Source organism: Chironomus tepperi, unplaced genomic scaffold, assembly GCF_022539635.2.
Source record: "Chironomus tepperi strain 1889 unplaced genomic scaffold, CSIRO-AGI_Ctep_v1 contig_373, whole genome shotgun sequence".
NCBI classification, from domain to species: Eukaryota; Metazoa; Arthropoda; class Insecta; order Diptera; family Chironomidae; genus Chironomus; species Chironomus tepperi.
The window spans coordinates 427431-443995 of record NW_027226495.1 but is presented as its reverse complement, the minus strand read 5'-3'; the positions used below and the strand labels follow the sequence as shown (position 1 = coordinate 443995).

At 34.6% G+C, this 16565-nt stretch overlaps 1 protein-coding gene across 1 annotated transcript in view; it reads left to right on the top strand.

Moving 5' to 3' along the window:
• Positions 1 to 16565, top strand: part of LOC139095677 (putative uncharacterized protein DDB_G0277255) — a 74506-nt gene that overhangs the window by 6825 nt on the left and 51116 nt on the right. Inside the window, exon 2 of the mRNA XM_070647117.1 lies at positions 15749 to 16429. Coding sequence (XP_070503218.1) covers positions 15929 to 16429 — 501 coding nt within the window. The 5' untranslated portion in view covers positions 15749 to 15928. The remainder of the gene's footprint in view (positions 1 to 15748; positions 16430 to 16565) is intronic.

Genomic DNA, 16565 nt, shown 5'->3' with positions numbered 1-16565 from the left:
GCAATAATCTTCATTTATATCATTTCATTTTCATTCATTCCATGTTATTTAACAGCAGCAATGGAAGCATAAAATGAAAAAGGTTTTTTCATTCCCTCTGATTCTGCTACGTCATGCCTCACACTCTGACTTGTATGAAGAGATGAATAAAAAAAAAAACATACAAATGAAAAAGATGAAGGAATAGAATGAAGAAGGGATTACAGGGGCATTTAATTAAACACATAAAATTACAGCACTATGGACTTACAAAACTCATCCTCATTCATGCTCTGCCTTTTTTTTTCATCTCCGTATAATCCATGAAGTTAAATTTGTGAAAGAAAATTTTTATAATGAAAATTGTTTAAATTGTGCTCGGTCAGTAGCTGAAGCTTATGAAGCATTTAATTTTATGACTCTTTTTCGTCTTTAATTCCGTTCCGAGCATCAAATGAAGCAATAAGAAGTAATGACGACAATATTTATACGGGGATGATTAAGGTGATGGGAACAAAAAAAATCTGGACATTAAGTGAAGTCAAATGAACTTAAATGGAATGGGGACATGAAAGAGGTGTGACTTGAGGATTGAAAATTTGTCTTGAGGGGGGTGAGAAAGGAATGGAAGTTAAAATGTTCAACTTGAGAATTAGAAGAAGGCAAAAATGGCCATTTATAAATAGAATCTGTGAAAAAGTTGAAGAAATGAGAATTTAGCTGGATTTTTGACTGTATATGTTGGAATAGAAACTTATTGGCCATATATTGTCCTTTCAACTGGATATCATCTGGAGTGCTGTAGTGAATGAGGAAGCAGAAGATGTATAATTTATAGGGTTCGTTCAAAATTGCAGGGACCTCTAATCTTGGACAAACTATAAGGTACAACCGAAAAATTCATGCCTGCGTGTCTAAACCTTACTTATTACAGGAACCATACTCCAATTTACCATTAAGTCGAACAACCCCTTCATAGCACAGTGGTTTCAAGCATGCGACTGAAAATATTATAAGACGTAGGTTCAAGTCCCACTCGGAATCCGTGATACAAAAATATAAATTTTCTGTTTAATCAATCAGTACACCACCCACTGCCTTCCATTTTTACAATTTGGAATAAGATTTTGCATGAACTTGTTTAAAACGAGATCGGATTTTGGTATTTACTTATTCGAAAATTGTGGGATTATGATGAGATTTTTGTGTCTTTTTCCGCAGCTAAGCTGTTTTCTTCTGTCTTTTTTTGAGAGGCTCAATGCTCCATGCATTAACTCGCATTTTTTGTCGTCAAACTAATTTGAAATTAGTCGACTCGACTCGACTTCGAGCTCTGCCATCAGGGCAAGTTTGCATCTTGCCACCAATAATGCGTCGTTTCAGCATCCTTGCAAATACAATGTAGCAATAGTCGAATTAAGACTGCCATTGAGTACCTATTATTGCGAAAATCAAAAATATATGACTTTACATACGAGATTCATGATGATTTCAATAAAGACAGTCATTCCCTGCCTTGTTCTTATCTTCAATTGCGCTTCATCCCCGCACAACCCACCTACTTGCCAATCTATCTCCAAAAAACGACATAATGATAAATGTTCTAAAAGATTTGAGAAAGGAAAGCATTTTTTTGTACCATTTACACAGGTTAACTACCGAATTGAGCTTAGTTACTGCTGCTTTTTATTGTTGATGTTTAATCAAGCCGTCTCCACCTAAATGATGTTTGTTCTAATGTAGCATTTTTCATCACTGCCATGGTCGAGAGGTGAAAAAAAATGAGAATCAAGGCAAAAAAAAGAAAGCTTTTGGCAGCAATTTTTTGTCCGACATCCTTTTCTATTGTGTAAACTGGAAGAGCTGCTTTTTTTTGGCTATTTCTCCTCATCCTTAATGTTTTGTTTAAATAGGATCTCATTTTTGTGCACAAAATCCTTTTATAATTGGTCTGGCTAGACACAAATGAGGCATTTATTGTGTTACTTAATAATGTAAATTTTATGGCCTCAAATTACAGCCATTCTAGGAGATTCTCGTAATTACATAAGAATTACATCAATTAAAATCGGATAAAAATTCATCAAAAAATTGTGTACAGCATGTGGCCAAAATCAGCACTTGTCTGATGTCAAAAAATTGGAAAAGATTCGTAATTTGCAATTTTTTTCACCCCACATGCTTTGCAGCAACAATTATGTCGAGACATTCGACATATGCAGAAAAAATTATTTTATGGTGCACATAAAGTCATCAATTTCAGACATTCTGGAGCCAATATGTTTGCATGCTTTCTTTGTCTTGATATAAAATTTGGTTTTACATGCTATCATGTCTTTTAATTTGCCAGGCAATTAGCACTTAATTATGGAAATGCTGTAAAAATTGATACTTAGTTGAATTTTTAAGGAGGAATGAGTGGTTGGAGGGAATAAATTTGAGATTGTTGATGTTGGGCAGTTTTGTGAATTATTAAGAATGCTATGAAGTTTTGGTAATTTATGGGAGAACTGTACTGAGAAGGACATGTAGTAGAAATGGCCAAAAATTGGACTTTTGATCAGCGTGACTCTGAAGTAACTGTGACCAGATTCAATGAAATTAGGCGACTTGAATCCGCATCGAAGCAGCTTGTCTCTGATTCAATTCGACTTGACCATGGCCTGAGCACGGATTTCATCTAATCAAGCTAAAGTCGCACTTGTCTGAGACCGGATTTTTGGCTGTTTCTATGTCATTTGCCTTCTAAATGTATTCTAGAAAGCTAGTATTGGTGAATCTTGTACAAAAACTTCATATTAAATCATTATGTAGTCAAAACGAGTGTAATGGATTGAAAGTCAACCCGGACATATCCACATTAGTATAGGGTGTAGTAAAAATGAGGTCTTAGACTGGAACCTGAGCAGAATCCTCATAATTTTTTAAATATTTTTTCAAATTTATTCAGATTCTCATTAATTTCAGACATAATTTACAACCTTTTACAACTCTTTCAACTAACCACCTCAATTTTTGCATAGTTTTTTATTTCTCAACTATAACTTTTTCCTCCTCAATGCCTGTTCTCTTCTTTCCTATTTTTAATGAAATATTAATGAACAATTTATAGGATCATTATGGAAAAAGATAGAAGAACCTTTTTAAAAATCATTAAAATGTTTATGATATTCATAGTGAAGTAAATTTTTCAGAGCAATTAAACATCAAACAAACAGCTCAGTTATGAAGTCAATTATACAATTCATTGAAAATGGAATTAATTTGATAAAATTCGAGAAATTTTCTTTTATTATTTTATTCGAGAGTTTTCTAGTGAATGTTTTTTGATGTTTTTTGTAAATAAGTAATAAAAAAGTTACGATTTTTCAATTGTTTTGAGGTTTGTTCTTGGAAGGCACGCGGTATAGAAAAGACTGGAAAGAATGTGACGTAGAAATTGCCGAAAATCCGTTGTCAGGTGCAGGTTTCTCGGTGTACATTTACACCTAAACTTAGGGTGGCCAGAGGATTTTCGCAAAATATCGGGGGGAACCCGAGCCTTCAAGAGCAAAATGTCCAAAATTTGTCAAAAATTCCAAAATTTGTATGGAGTTTTCGACTTGTTGAAAAATCCGGACATTTTGAGGCTTTGTCGGGACACAGCAGCAAGGCTGAAAAGTACAGCAGCGTCCCGGCAAAAATACAGCAGATGGCCTAGAGCACACCCTAGAGTATACCTAAAATTAGGGGCAACAGTAGGTTTAGGGGTAGGAATCAGGCTGAGAAACTCCGCGGTAACACTGCGGTATACTTGCAAATGCTGCTTAATACTACCAAATACCGCGGTATTTTATATAAATACCGCCGATAACGCGGATTTGCGGATTTCTGATTCTCAACCTGGGGTAGGAATATACCAAAAATCCGGCTCCAGGGCGACTTGATTCTGACATGAGTCCATGTGTCATTTCAATATTTCCTAAATTTTGGACAGCATTCCACAACAATTCCAATCGCACTAATTTTAGTTAGCAATTGACATTCTCCAAATATTCCTAAAAATAATATGCAGCCTCCCATTAACCATTCAGTCTAAAAACCAAAAATCCACATCCAAAATCTCAAATCTCGTCCCACAATAGCACCAATTTTCTACCAAATTGATAAAAGAGTGCCTTAACGTCAACATTATGAAAACATTAAAATGAGGTCGACAAGGCTTTTCTTCTTTTTTTTGTTAAGACATGGAATGAGAAAGTTCAACGAGACACAAAAGTGATTAAAAAGTAAATAAAGGAAATTTCGGGTATTAAGAAGGCAAAAATCCGCACATAAATGACGAAAAAAAAGGAAATGTCCCCAAAATTAGTTCCACTAAATTAATTTTAATGACATTTCTCAGTGTGACCCTGTCTGATCTTTATTTCTCGTCCATTCTTGTTCCTCTATGGACTTTAAGCACTAAGAAAACTTCCTCTTAAGTATGTGGAATGTCTGCAAAAAATTCTGGCAACATTTGGTGAAAATTTCCAATATTTTTTTCGTAGGAATTAATCTATAAGATGTGAATGTGAGAGTCATTTTGGTAGTTCCGATACTTCCGATTTTGAGGAAGAAAAATTTCACTTAATTTACTAACAAGCAAAAGCACTTTCGTACGGTAGATATGGGATTGTGTGGAATAACAATATAAATGACAATATTCAACCTTCTCAAAATACATTTTCACATCCTTTTTCCTTTCTTTGCTATCGTCCTTCATATTAGCGGTAGTTTTTGGTGATATTTTTGGGTATGTGGATATTATTGTGTTAATGTTTGACGGACTGACTGAATTTTGTGGTATTTGAGCACAAATTGATTAATTGAACAAAAGTCCGATTCTAGGTCGACCAGTGACATTCTGATTTGGTGTCAAGACCAGGAACCGCGACCGAGACCGAGATTGAAGACCGAAACCAAGATTGAGGACCGAGACCGAAATTGAGGACTGAGGACTGATGGACTGGTGGACTTGAAGAACATGAAGGACTGAAGGACTGAAGGACTGAAGGACTGATGGACTGATGGACTGATGGACTGATGGACTGATGGACTGATGGACTGATGGACTCATGGACTCATGGACTCATGGACTGATGAACTGAGGGATTGAAGGACTGAACGACATAAGGATTGAAGGATATGAATTGATGGACTGATAGGACTGATAGGAGTGAGATTGAGGATTGAGGATTGAGGATTGAGGATTGAGGATGAACTAATGGACTGAAACACTGAAGGACTGATGGACTGATGGACTCATGGACTGATGAACTGAGGAGACTGAAGATTGAAGACTGAGGGCTAAAAATTGAGAATTGAGCTCGTAATGAGACCGCGACCGAGACCAAGAACGGGACCCGCTATAAGGAAATTCTTCAATGTCTCAATCTTGACTGGGTCTTGACAAATTTCAAAACCATTACTCCATCCCCAAAAACCACCTAAAAAATGCTCTCAAACCCCAATAATTCATCTCTTCTCCAACTCTCACCTCCATACGTAAGGATAACTTTCGATAAAAGTTTCCCCTTATCACGCTTCAGATGAGCTTTTCTTCACCTTTCTTTTCCTTCTTTCCTTCATCTTCCTTTCACACATACACACACTCTCATTTTCGTTTTATTTCTTCCGTTTTTCACCTCAAAAAAAATGTATCCTCATAACTGGCAAATGCATGTGAAGGTGGCTGCTTATTTGATGTGTAAACGGATGAATGAATGTTTAAGAACGGCAATGATGTTAAGGCATGAATTGAAAATATGGAGCAAATTTTTTGAGGAGATTTAAGGTTGAAATTTTTGGTATTTAAAGAGATATGGGACATGTCCAGGAAGGGGGTTCATGAAAATTGTTTATATTGAGTGCAAGGATAGGACCTTGCCGACGGTTAGGTATGGTTAAGGTACCGAAATATGGAAGGTTAGGGACGTTAAGGTACTGAAATACGGACAGTTAGGGACATTAAGGTACTGAAGTACGGACAGTTAGGGACGTTAAGGTATTGAAATATGGACGGTTAGGAACGTTAAGGTACTGAAATACGGACAGTTAGGGACATTAAGGTACTGAAGTACGGACAGTTAGGGACGTTAAGGTATTGAAATATGGACGGTTAGGAACGCTAAGAATTTTTTCACAAAAAACGCTAGCAAATTGAATTTGAATTCGAAAAATGGTTAGGAAGGGGAGAAATGGGGGAGGGGCAGTTGTGAGGGTGTTGACCCCTAACCTAGCCTCCTACTCACCTCCCTAAACACACTTCCTGTTAAGCAGATGAATTGAATTAGAATTGATTGATTTTTTTTTTGTTGCATAAAAACTTTTCAATTTAAAACTTTTTTTTATTTTGCTAATAAAAAAATTTCAATTTGAAAATTTTGTAATTTTAATTAATTTTTGTAGATTAAAAGTAAAATCGTATTTTAAGCTTGGTTGCCTCAAAAATCTCAAAACTCAATTCAAAAACTTTTTCAAAAAATAAAATAAAAAAAATGTAATCAAAAACTCGATTATTCGATAACGAAGAAGGGATTAAGACCTGAATATTCATCCTATTCCCATTCATCATGTACACATAGTATTTTTGATATCTATGAATTCAGCATCATGTTGATGATTTATAAAAGGAATTGAAATGAAATACGAATATTTCATCATGTTATGTGCCAGTTATGTATATCCACATTTCAGTATAGAATTTTTGAGCCCTTTTTTATGTGGATATACCTCATAAAAGGGCGAGACATAAAAAATGTCTTAATGTATCTAGATTGTGTAGATTTATGACTTTTGACATATTCTGTAATATGAATGAATGTCTTTTTGGAATTTATTGAGAGTTTTTGGGATGAGTTTTTTGACAGTTTTTTGAGGGAATTTTGGGGAATTTTCAGGAATTTTTGAATGCTTTAATGTTGCTAAATTCAAGACACTAATATTTATCCGTAAATTGTAAAATATTTGACTAGACATACGCGAGTTTCACGAATGAAGACATAGGCTTCGCTACTCTGCTTTGGTAGCTTTATGGACACCAAATGGAGATATCTTCCATTTGGTGTCATTAAAGATGCTTATTAAAGGTGGAGTCTTAAAAGTTCTGTAGCGGACCCTCCTTAATTTGTGGTAATTGAAGAGATTTAGCAGAGCCTTAGAAATACTGTGATAGAGCCTTCTTCATTTGTATTGCTCGTGGATCTAACCCGAATAGCACAAATCGGTTAATCGATTAAAATCCAATCCTAGGATCACTCTCGCTTGGTATTGAATTTGATGAACTTAAGTCTTGATTTGAGTCGCTCGGAGATATAACTCGAATATCATAAATCAGTTAATTTGATGGAATTAAGTACCATATTAGAGTCACACCGACCTGTTTCCAGATTTTGAATCGATTCTATCGTTGTGCTAAATAAGCAAATTTTTATCCAATAAAGTCACCAACTGAAGTCTCAATCCTTAATATCACTCACTTTATTGAGTTACTAAACATCAAAGAAATCTCAATCAATTTAATCTTCTACGAAGGCAAATAAAAAAGTCCTTGTTTATTCATTTTCCCAAAAATTGCTTAATATTCATGACAGAAGAAAAGGCACAAAAAATCCTAGACTAAAAAGTCCCTTTAACATTCAAATGAAAAATTCAAAACAAAAATCTCGGATAAATTTCATTCATTTTCATGATGTTTGCTAAACTTTGATTATGCTTATCTATGTGACACGAAAACATCATCAGAAATGCTTAGTCTCTTTTTTCTTTTGGTGCTTTAAAATTCGTCTCTTTATTCATTTTTTGAGGATTTTTTTCCTTTGTGATGATTTTGTAGGAAATTTATGGGGGATTGTTGGATGTTGACTGGGTTTCTTGCTTCCGCTTGCAAGTTTCCAATACCAAAAGCAATATTTTTTACTGAATTAGAGTCAGCTTTATTTGGTAGCCTTATCGATGCCACAAGGAATTAAAGGAATATGTCGACTTATCAGAATAGCCATAAGTCAGCTAATTGATCCAAAAGTCGGCATCAGGAATCTGGCATGATTCAGAATTTAAACCTAATTTTACATCAAATCTGAGTCACGAGGGATTGGTGCTGAATATTTAACCATTAATAGATTTGTGCTATTTGGGTAAAATCATGACTTAGATGCTTAGAATCGTACGATAAAGACCCTTAAGTAGCTCCAAAAGCCTTCCCATTTCCTTCACTAAGTACGAAGCTTCATAAAACCGCTTCAAACACTCTAGAATGTCAACAACAATACAAATCCACATAAGGGTAAAAATACTTCCACATTTCATTCCCCCCAACCTCCATCCTCATGAGTGTCATTTATTTACATACACAAAATATTCCTTCATCACTTTCCTTATTATGAGTGGATGGAAAGAAGAAGAAGCAGCAGCAAAAAAAAATTATAAAATTTTCATCTTCGTTTGCTCTCATTTGTGTTGTGTGTCTTTTGTTCTCATCGCTTAACATTATTTGCCTGCTTGCTATTTAAATTACAGTAATATCACTTATATCACATATATCTTACGCATTAAATGTGTGTCTCTCAGCCTCAGTATGTGTGGATATGTAAATGACATTTAAAAAAAGTTTGAGTTTGAAGTACAAAAAAAAAAAAAAATGGCAGTGGATGTACGGAGAAAAATCGTGAAAAATTAGATTCATTTTTTGGCACATTCTTATGGCACTTTCTTGTGTCATGCTGAGTCATATCTCACATCTTTTTATGATCTCTATAGAGATTGCCATGTAAATGCTTATGCCTTTTTTTTCTGTCTTCTTCTTTTTTTTCGGCACTGTCATGCCCCAGGCTGAGAAACTCCGCGGTAGTACCGCGGTATCCATACAAATACCGCAAAATACCGCTAAATACCGCGGTATCCATACAAATACCGCGAAATACCGCCAAATACCGCGGTATTCCATATAAATACCGCTAAATACCGCCAAATACCGCGGTATTTCATATAAATACCGCCTATTATTTAGGACTCAAAAACTCAAATAGAAAATTGTGAAAATAGTGAAAATTCAATTTTCATTCTCGAAAAAAATCAAATTTCACATTAATAATCTCAATCCCTTGTGAATAAACCTCGGAAAAGTCGAATTTTTGGTCACATATCTTAATTTTGGGTGAAAATCTGCCGGAAAAGCCGAATTTTGTCTCAATTTTCCCAAAATATGGTCAAAAACTCTCGGAAAAGCTAAGTTTTACTTCAATTTTCCCATAATATGGTCAAAAACTCTCGGAAAAGCTAAATTTTGCATCAATTTTCCCAAAATATGATCAAAAACTCTCGGAAAAGCTAAGTTTTACCTCAATTTTCCTAAATTATGATCAAAAACTCTCGGAAAAGCTAAATTTTGCATCAATTTTCCCAAAATATGGTCAAAAACTCTCGGAAAAGCTAAATTTTGCATCAATTTTCCCAAAATATGGTCAAAAACTCTCGGAAAAGCTAAATTTTGCATCAATTTTCCCAAAATATGATCAAAAACTCTCGGAAAAGCTAAGTTTTACCTCAATTTTCCTAAATTATGATCAAAAACTCTCGGAAAAGCTAAATTTTGCATCAATTTTCCCAAAATATGATCAAAAACTCTCGGAAAAGCTAAGTTTTACCTCAATTTTCCTAAATTATGATCAAAAACTCTCGGAAAAGCTAAATTTTGCATCAATTTTCCCAAAATATGGTCAAAAACTCTCGGAAAAGCTAAGTTTTTCCTCAATTTTCCTAAATTATGATCAAAAACTCTTGGAAAAGCCAAGTTTTACTTCAATTTTCCTAAATTATGATCAAAAACTCTCGGAAAAGCTAAATTTTGCATCAATTTTCTTATATTAAAGTGAAAAACAATTGGAAAAGTTGAATTTTGTCTCAATTTTCCCAAAATATGGTCAAAAACTCTTGGAAAAGCTAAGTTTGACCTCAATTTTCCAATATTAAGGTGATAAATATTTTGAATTGCCAAAGTTTCCCTCAATTTTGCAATATTAGGATGAAAACTCATCAAAAAAGCTAAATTTCGCTTCAATTTTCCAATATTAGGGTTAAAAACTCTCGGAAATGACTATTTTTGTATAGATTTTCTTTTACAAGAGTGAAAAACTACCGGAAAATACTATTTTTCATCTCGGTTTTCCCATATTAAAAAGATAAAACCTTAGAAAAAACCATACAACCAAATACCGCGAAATACCGCAAAATACCGCGAAATACCGCCAAATACCGCGGTATTTCATATAAATACCGCCGATACCGCCTAGTTTCTCAGCCTGGGTCATGCCACTTACTTACTTACTTCTTCTTATTATGCCGTCTCTATGTGTATGTGTGAATGTGAACTGAAGCGCTTGAAGTTACAAGGTAAATGAAGGAAAAAAGTTTTCATTAAATGCTTACTTTAATGTTCCTCATGAATTGCTACTAGGCTCGTGTAAACGCTTCTGTTGACATTTTTGTAGGAGAATAAATAATTTTTTTTTTGTACTGTTGATATGTTAATTTTCCCTTTTAATTTTGAGGACTTGGCTTTTATATTCTTTTATCTTTGTACAAATTTACACAAGCTGAATTTAGGACAGTGGTGGGCAATCTGGTGTTTTTTGAGGCACACCTCGACCATACAATCCTTAAGTAGCTCCAAAACATTAATATTTCCTTCATTAAGGACGAAAATTCATGAAACTGCTTGAAATGCTCGAGAATGTCACCAATAAAAAAATTCACATATTGTTAAAATACTTCCATATCACATTCGGCCATACCTCTCATGACATTTCCATAAAAATCATCCCGCAACACACAGGTTGCCCACCACTGACTTTACCAACTCGCGTATTTTTCAACATTTTGAATAGTAAATCTGCCGTGAGCGACTGTCAGTTAAAAAAGAACCATTGACTCAGAAATGTTTCATTTTCATGCTTGTGTAACTTTTTTCAAACATGATATGACATAAATTTCTAACATTTTTGAGCTTTTGTTGAGAGGTTTTGAGGTGAAATGTTTGAAAAATTGGGTCAAAAAGTTTCTTTAAAAATCAGAAAGTCATCCTATAAGACAATGAGGATTATCTTGAGATCTTAGTTACTTACTTGCTTACTTTCTTCACTTGGGTGCACCAGGTCCATTGCCGCGTTTAGAGAACGTCTGTTAAGAGCTCTATTTTTCGATACCTGCCATTTTGGAATTTCGCTATAACCCCTGCCAGGAATCCTTCCAAAATATCATTCATGTAAGTTTTGCAACAGCAAAATGCTGCAAATTTTATTCCTCCTTCAAAATGAGCCGAAGTCGACCGTCGTGTTGTAGCTGGAAGAGGGACACAAGCTTGCTATTCTGCCCTTGGTTGGGATCCACAAAGAAAAGGTATCCAGGTGCTCCAAGAGAAATGTCAGTTAGATGTCAAAACTGAGAATTTGTACAAGCTTTGTGATACAGCCAGCAACGAAGTCAGAGGGAAAGGATTTTGTAGCAACCTAGGCTCTATGTCGGAGCATGGTCACAGTAAGTAAGTAAGAAGTCAACCGTCACGTAACCCAAAAGCGTAGTCACATATAACGAACACCTTTTTCCAACCTAATGGCTATATTTTCATGTTGGGTTGCCTTAAAATCGAAGTCAGGGGTACATTTAGGGAAAATAATATGTTTTGACAGTAGCATGGATGTATGTGCTTGATGTTTGCAAATATTTTATACAGATACTTAAATTTGATGGAAATAGTATACTTGCATGCTATTTTCAAACCCTAGAAAAGGGGAATGAGGTTGTTCATCCTTCCAAACATCACCTTTTCCTTCTTGATTGCTACATCTTCACATGAGAATACCTTGATGACTACATCAGACGCATTCAAGAGAAGAAGAGAAAAAATTTGATCCCCATGCCTGATGATGCATCCTCACATCATGTCTTCAACGTAACACCCTAGCAACTTTATTATGTCGCTCATGCTTGTCATTAAAAAATTTCTCAGAATTTCCTTTATTAAAATTTTTTTCAATTTTTTAACAAGCAACGTCAATTTCTATTTTCATCATCTTGAAAGCTTTTCCGTTAAAGTCTCAAAACATACAATTTTCTAATCCACAATCATTTTTTCCTGGAATTTTTCCTCGCTTATAAGATGTTATTTTCGCATTCGTCAAATTATTCAATCCTCGAGTAAAAAAAACATAACAAAGACTCATCAGCATGAGAATTGAGGAAAGCAAGAAGAATTTTCATCGTATGTCATGTTATCATGTATACAACACCATCATCACCATAATAATCATCCTCATCAGATGTGAGGATGTATGCATGTATATTGTTTTCAGAAAAAAATTTCCTGTTGTTGATGAGGAGAAGAAGTAGAAAAAAATGCGTGAAAATTTCAGAAACACAAAGAACACCTTCTGAAGAATGAAATAAAGGAAAATGCTTGGGAATGCTTAGAGCTATTGCTGGCATCAAAGTGTGAGTGGGAAATGTACGAGGGGAATTTTGAATTTTTGATTTGCGGCGGAATTATATTTGAAAAGAATTACAGTATGGCTGGCAAATTGTGTATTTGATTTGTTTTAATGTGGATGGACGTTTTGCGGCTATGCTAGGGATGAGGGAGTTTGTGGCTAAACCATAGTTGACAGGACTCAATTTTGGTGTCAGACAACACTGAAGTCCAATAATAATGGAGTCTGATTCCACTGAAGTTGGTCCGATTTCTCATTTTTACGGAACGTTCCGTTGAACTCTTCATTTATCAACTATTAGTCTAGTTCCTAATTAGACATTATTACCATGTTGTCCACTCGAGCTTATCGTCGACTTTTGTGCGTATCTTCAAAGTGCCTTTTCAAACTTTGTCTAATTTCAAAGTCAGCGGCAAGAAATCAATGAAATTCCATCCAATTTCCCCAAATTAAACGCTTCAAACCAATACAAAGTTAATTAATAATAATGCCTTAAGTGCTTAGTTTTAACATTTTGAAATTGCAAAGCTTTTATCGTAAAAAAGTTAATTTCCTGTTTTAACCTTTTGACTGCTTTTGACATTTCGGAAATTATTTGCTTGAGCATTGAATGAAAAATGTGTGCAACATGAAGTAAGTTCTTTGTTCTTGGCAAATTTTTAAAATTTCAAAGTGGATGCACAAATGTTGAAAAGTGTTCTGCTGTTGAATTTAGTGGTCATTTGTGAGAGTTGGCTAGACTGTTCTTGATCAACAAAGAGCTAGAAACAGAGCCCGAAGTCGACATACTTGAAGTCGATTTGAGTCAACTCAACTTTTTCGACTTTTTAAGGCTTTGTCATTTGAGGACACAGCAACAAGGGAGAAAAGTATAGCAGTGTTCCGACAAAAATACATCAGATTGCCGCCCTAAAGTTACCTCAAAAAACTGAAGTCGACTTTAGTCGGCTCGAAGAAGAATCAACATAGTGACTCGAATAGACTCGACTAGACTTCGAGCTCTCGTTAGATCTGTTCTAAAAATTTGAAAGATTATCAATTACTGATGTATATTTTTATGAATTAGACCCGATCGGGCACAGTATAATTTGGTCTAAGTGGCAACCTAGCTGCAATCAAATGACAACCAAGTGGCAAAGTTGGTTGTTTTGGCCAAAATGCTCTTGTGTAGCATTACGACTTTTCAGGTGAACATCCCCCTTGTTGAGGGTCAGTTGAGCAAAAATCTAAGTTCAATGTAACACAAACCCGAATAGCATATAACGATTAATCGAACAAAAATTCTGCCTGAATCCGGGTTAACTCTGAACTAACTCTGTCTTGGAGTCGGATTCGGTTTAGAGGATGATACAGAAAAGTCGGAATCCCGCCGCCCTGGTGAGGGATTGTAAATCTTTTAATGTGCTACCCGGAAAATCAACAATTTTTTAAAATTCTTCATCCAATATTGGCTTATCCATGTCAGTTCCACCCACATCATCACATAGAACCAAAAGCGATTTTCATTCAAAAACTTATTTAAACATATTTTTTCTTCAAAGCAAAACTTTCGTTTCAATGTGCAAAACCTGGAACCTCAACGAAATTTAATGTTGCTATTTTACTCAACAATAATCCATTCTCTCGACCCATGTTTTATAAACAATTCAAGTATTTCTAGTGCTTCAAAAAAAAAGAGAAACTTTCTTAAAAATAAAACCACAATAAAGAAAAAGTGAGGAAGGAAGAAATTTATTCCATAAAACTTTTTTTTTTCACAATTTTTTTTTGAGTTTGAAATTCAATTCAATGCTGAAATGGAAAGACGGAGAAGGAAAAAAAGTCCTGAAATTAGATGGAATAAAAAATTGTTTGGGTTGAAAAGTCTTTTAGTATTTTTTTATTCTGTGAATGTGTTTGGTATTGATTGGAGTGGTTGGATGAGAAAGTTTGCGATTTTCTTGGAAAAAAAAAAGTTTAAAGTGCAGTGTTGGATGTTTTGATGTCATAATCTGTTGGTGGAAAAAAATTTGGATTTGGATGCAAATTTGTGTTAATTTAATTTATGCAAAATGTGATTGTTTTTTTTAATTTAAGTCATGGCTTAGTTTAAGTGAAATTTTCTCATTTTCCTAACAGACAATGAAGATATTGCAATTAAATGAATGAGTACACTCAATCATGTCCTGAACACCAGTCGACACGATGAAGATTATTTCACATGAAATCTAATCGACTAAAGTTGACTTATCCATCCCAAATCTGAGTCAATTTCGAGCTCTGATCAAAATAATTTTTTTTTTGAGATAACTCATGAAGAGAGCCTGTTGAAGTTTCTTCGAAATGTTACCTTTAAAAGTGGCCAAACAGCCTCAAGATAGCTCAAAACAATTAATCCATTAAAAATCAGAGCTTCAAGTAAGTGTGACTCTTACTTGGTGTCGTAGTTCGATTAAAATCTGGCACTAAGTTTTTGAAGCACGCATAGATGTTATAATTTTGTATTCGAATAATAGACTTCATGCTATTCGAGAGCCAGACTAACATCCTAAAGTTTTCTTCATATCTTCGCAGGCTACTTGCAATGACGTTTGAATATCCTAATGTGAAATGCTCAATTGACAGTTCAATCATAGTTCGACTATATTTTGCCATCTAAAATGATTATGTCAAGGTATTTTGAAAGGATTTTCCTAACCTTTCACCTTTATAATGAATATGTCCGGTCGAGGAGTTCACGATTTGGCATTGACAATCTAGCAAATGTTAGGACTTTTTATTGACAATCTATCTCAAGTCTCAAGTCAAAATTCAGACGAATCTTAAATTTTCTCTATGAAGTATCCCAAAGGATGCAGAGTTATTTTATAAATTACAAAATAAAGCTTAATCCAGAATGGTCAATCCCAACTTGATTTAATTCGTAGTAACTAGCACGACTTACGGTTGATTAATGACAAATTTTACGGAACGTACCGGTGAAAATGTTATTAATTGACAGTGTTACTAACTAGATAGACTCAGATTGATTCCAAGTGCCTCGAAAGCTACATGACAAATTACTCCACACATACAGAATCTCGAACACATTTCAAAAAAGCAATCCTAATCAAAGATTGCCATGACCACATCTCACAACAAAATAATAAATAACACACACGAAATAAAACAATAAATTTTAACTCCGCAGTAATTTTAGTCTGCATAATTTTTCATCAATCATGAGTAAGAGTAAGTCTTAGAACTTTTTAACCATACCATTCTCTCTTCTTCACTCTTATCCACAGACATTCATCATCATGAAAATACATTTTTTCCCGTAAATACATTGGATACATTATGGAGCTCGAGTTGAGGTCGATGGTGGAACTAGAAGGAAGTAAATAAACAAAAGCAGAATAAATAAATTATGAGAAATGCGGTAACTAAAGCATCGGAAGTAACAAGACAATCCCAAAGGGAAGAAGATGGATAAATCACGTTATAAACGTCCGCCGGATGTTGACGAGGCATTATCGTCAATGTTGTGGACACCATATGATCAAACAGTAAATACCTCATCATCATCAACTGATTCATTATCAGATGATGAGCGTGAACGTGAAAAACGGAAGTTAAATCGATACTCGAATCCACTACCGAGCTCATTAAATTGGTGGAATAGTCACGTATCGAATGTACATCCAACATCATTAAGATATAGTTTTCCTTTTTATGGAAATTATCTACCGCCATTACCACAACATAGCACTAATATACCAACAACAACACATGATAATGATAACATGACTACTTCATCATTAACCTCATCTACCGCATCAATAGGAACATCATCGACAGTAACCGCAAAGAGACTTGCAACGTCAACACTTGATATGGATAATATCAGTAATGGACATAATGTCAACACCTCACAATATCCGACAACAATGGTACACTCATTTACAGACGATTTCTATCAGTATCAGGTAATAAAAATTCCAATGTTTAGTTGTGGATATATTTACATATTTGTTTATTTATGTACGCTAATGCATCGACGCATGTTGTGAGATATTCTATATTTCCATATGCCCTACCGTTCAGCATCAACATTTCTTTTAT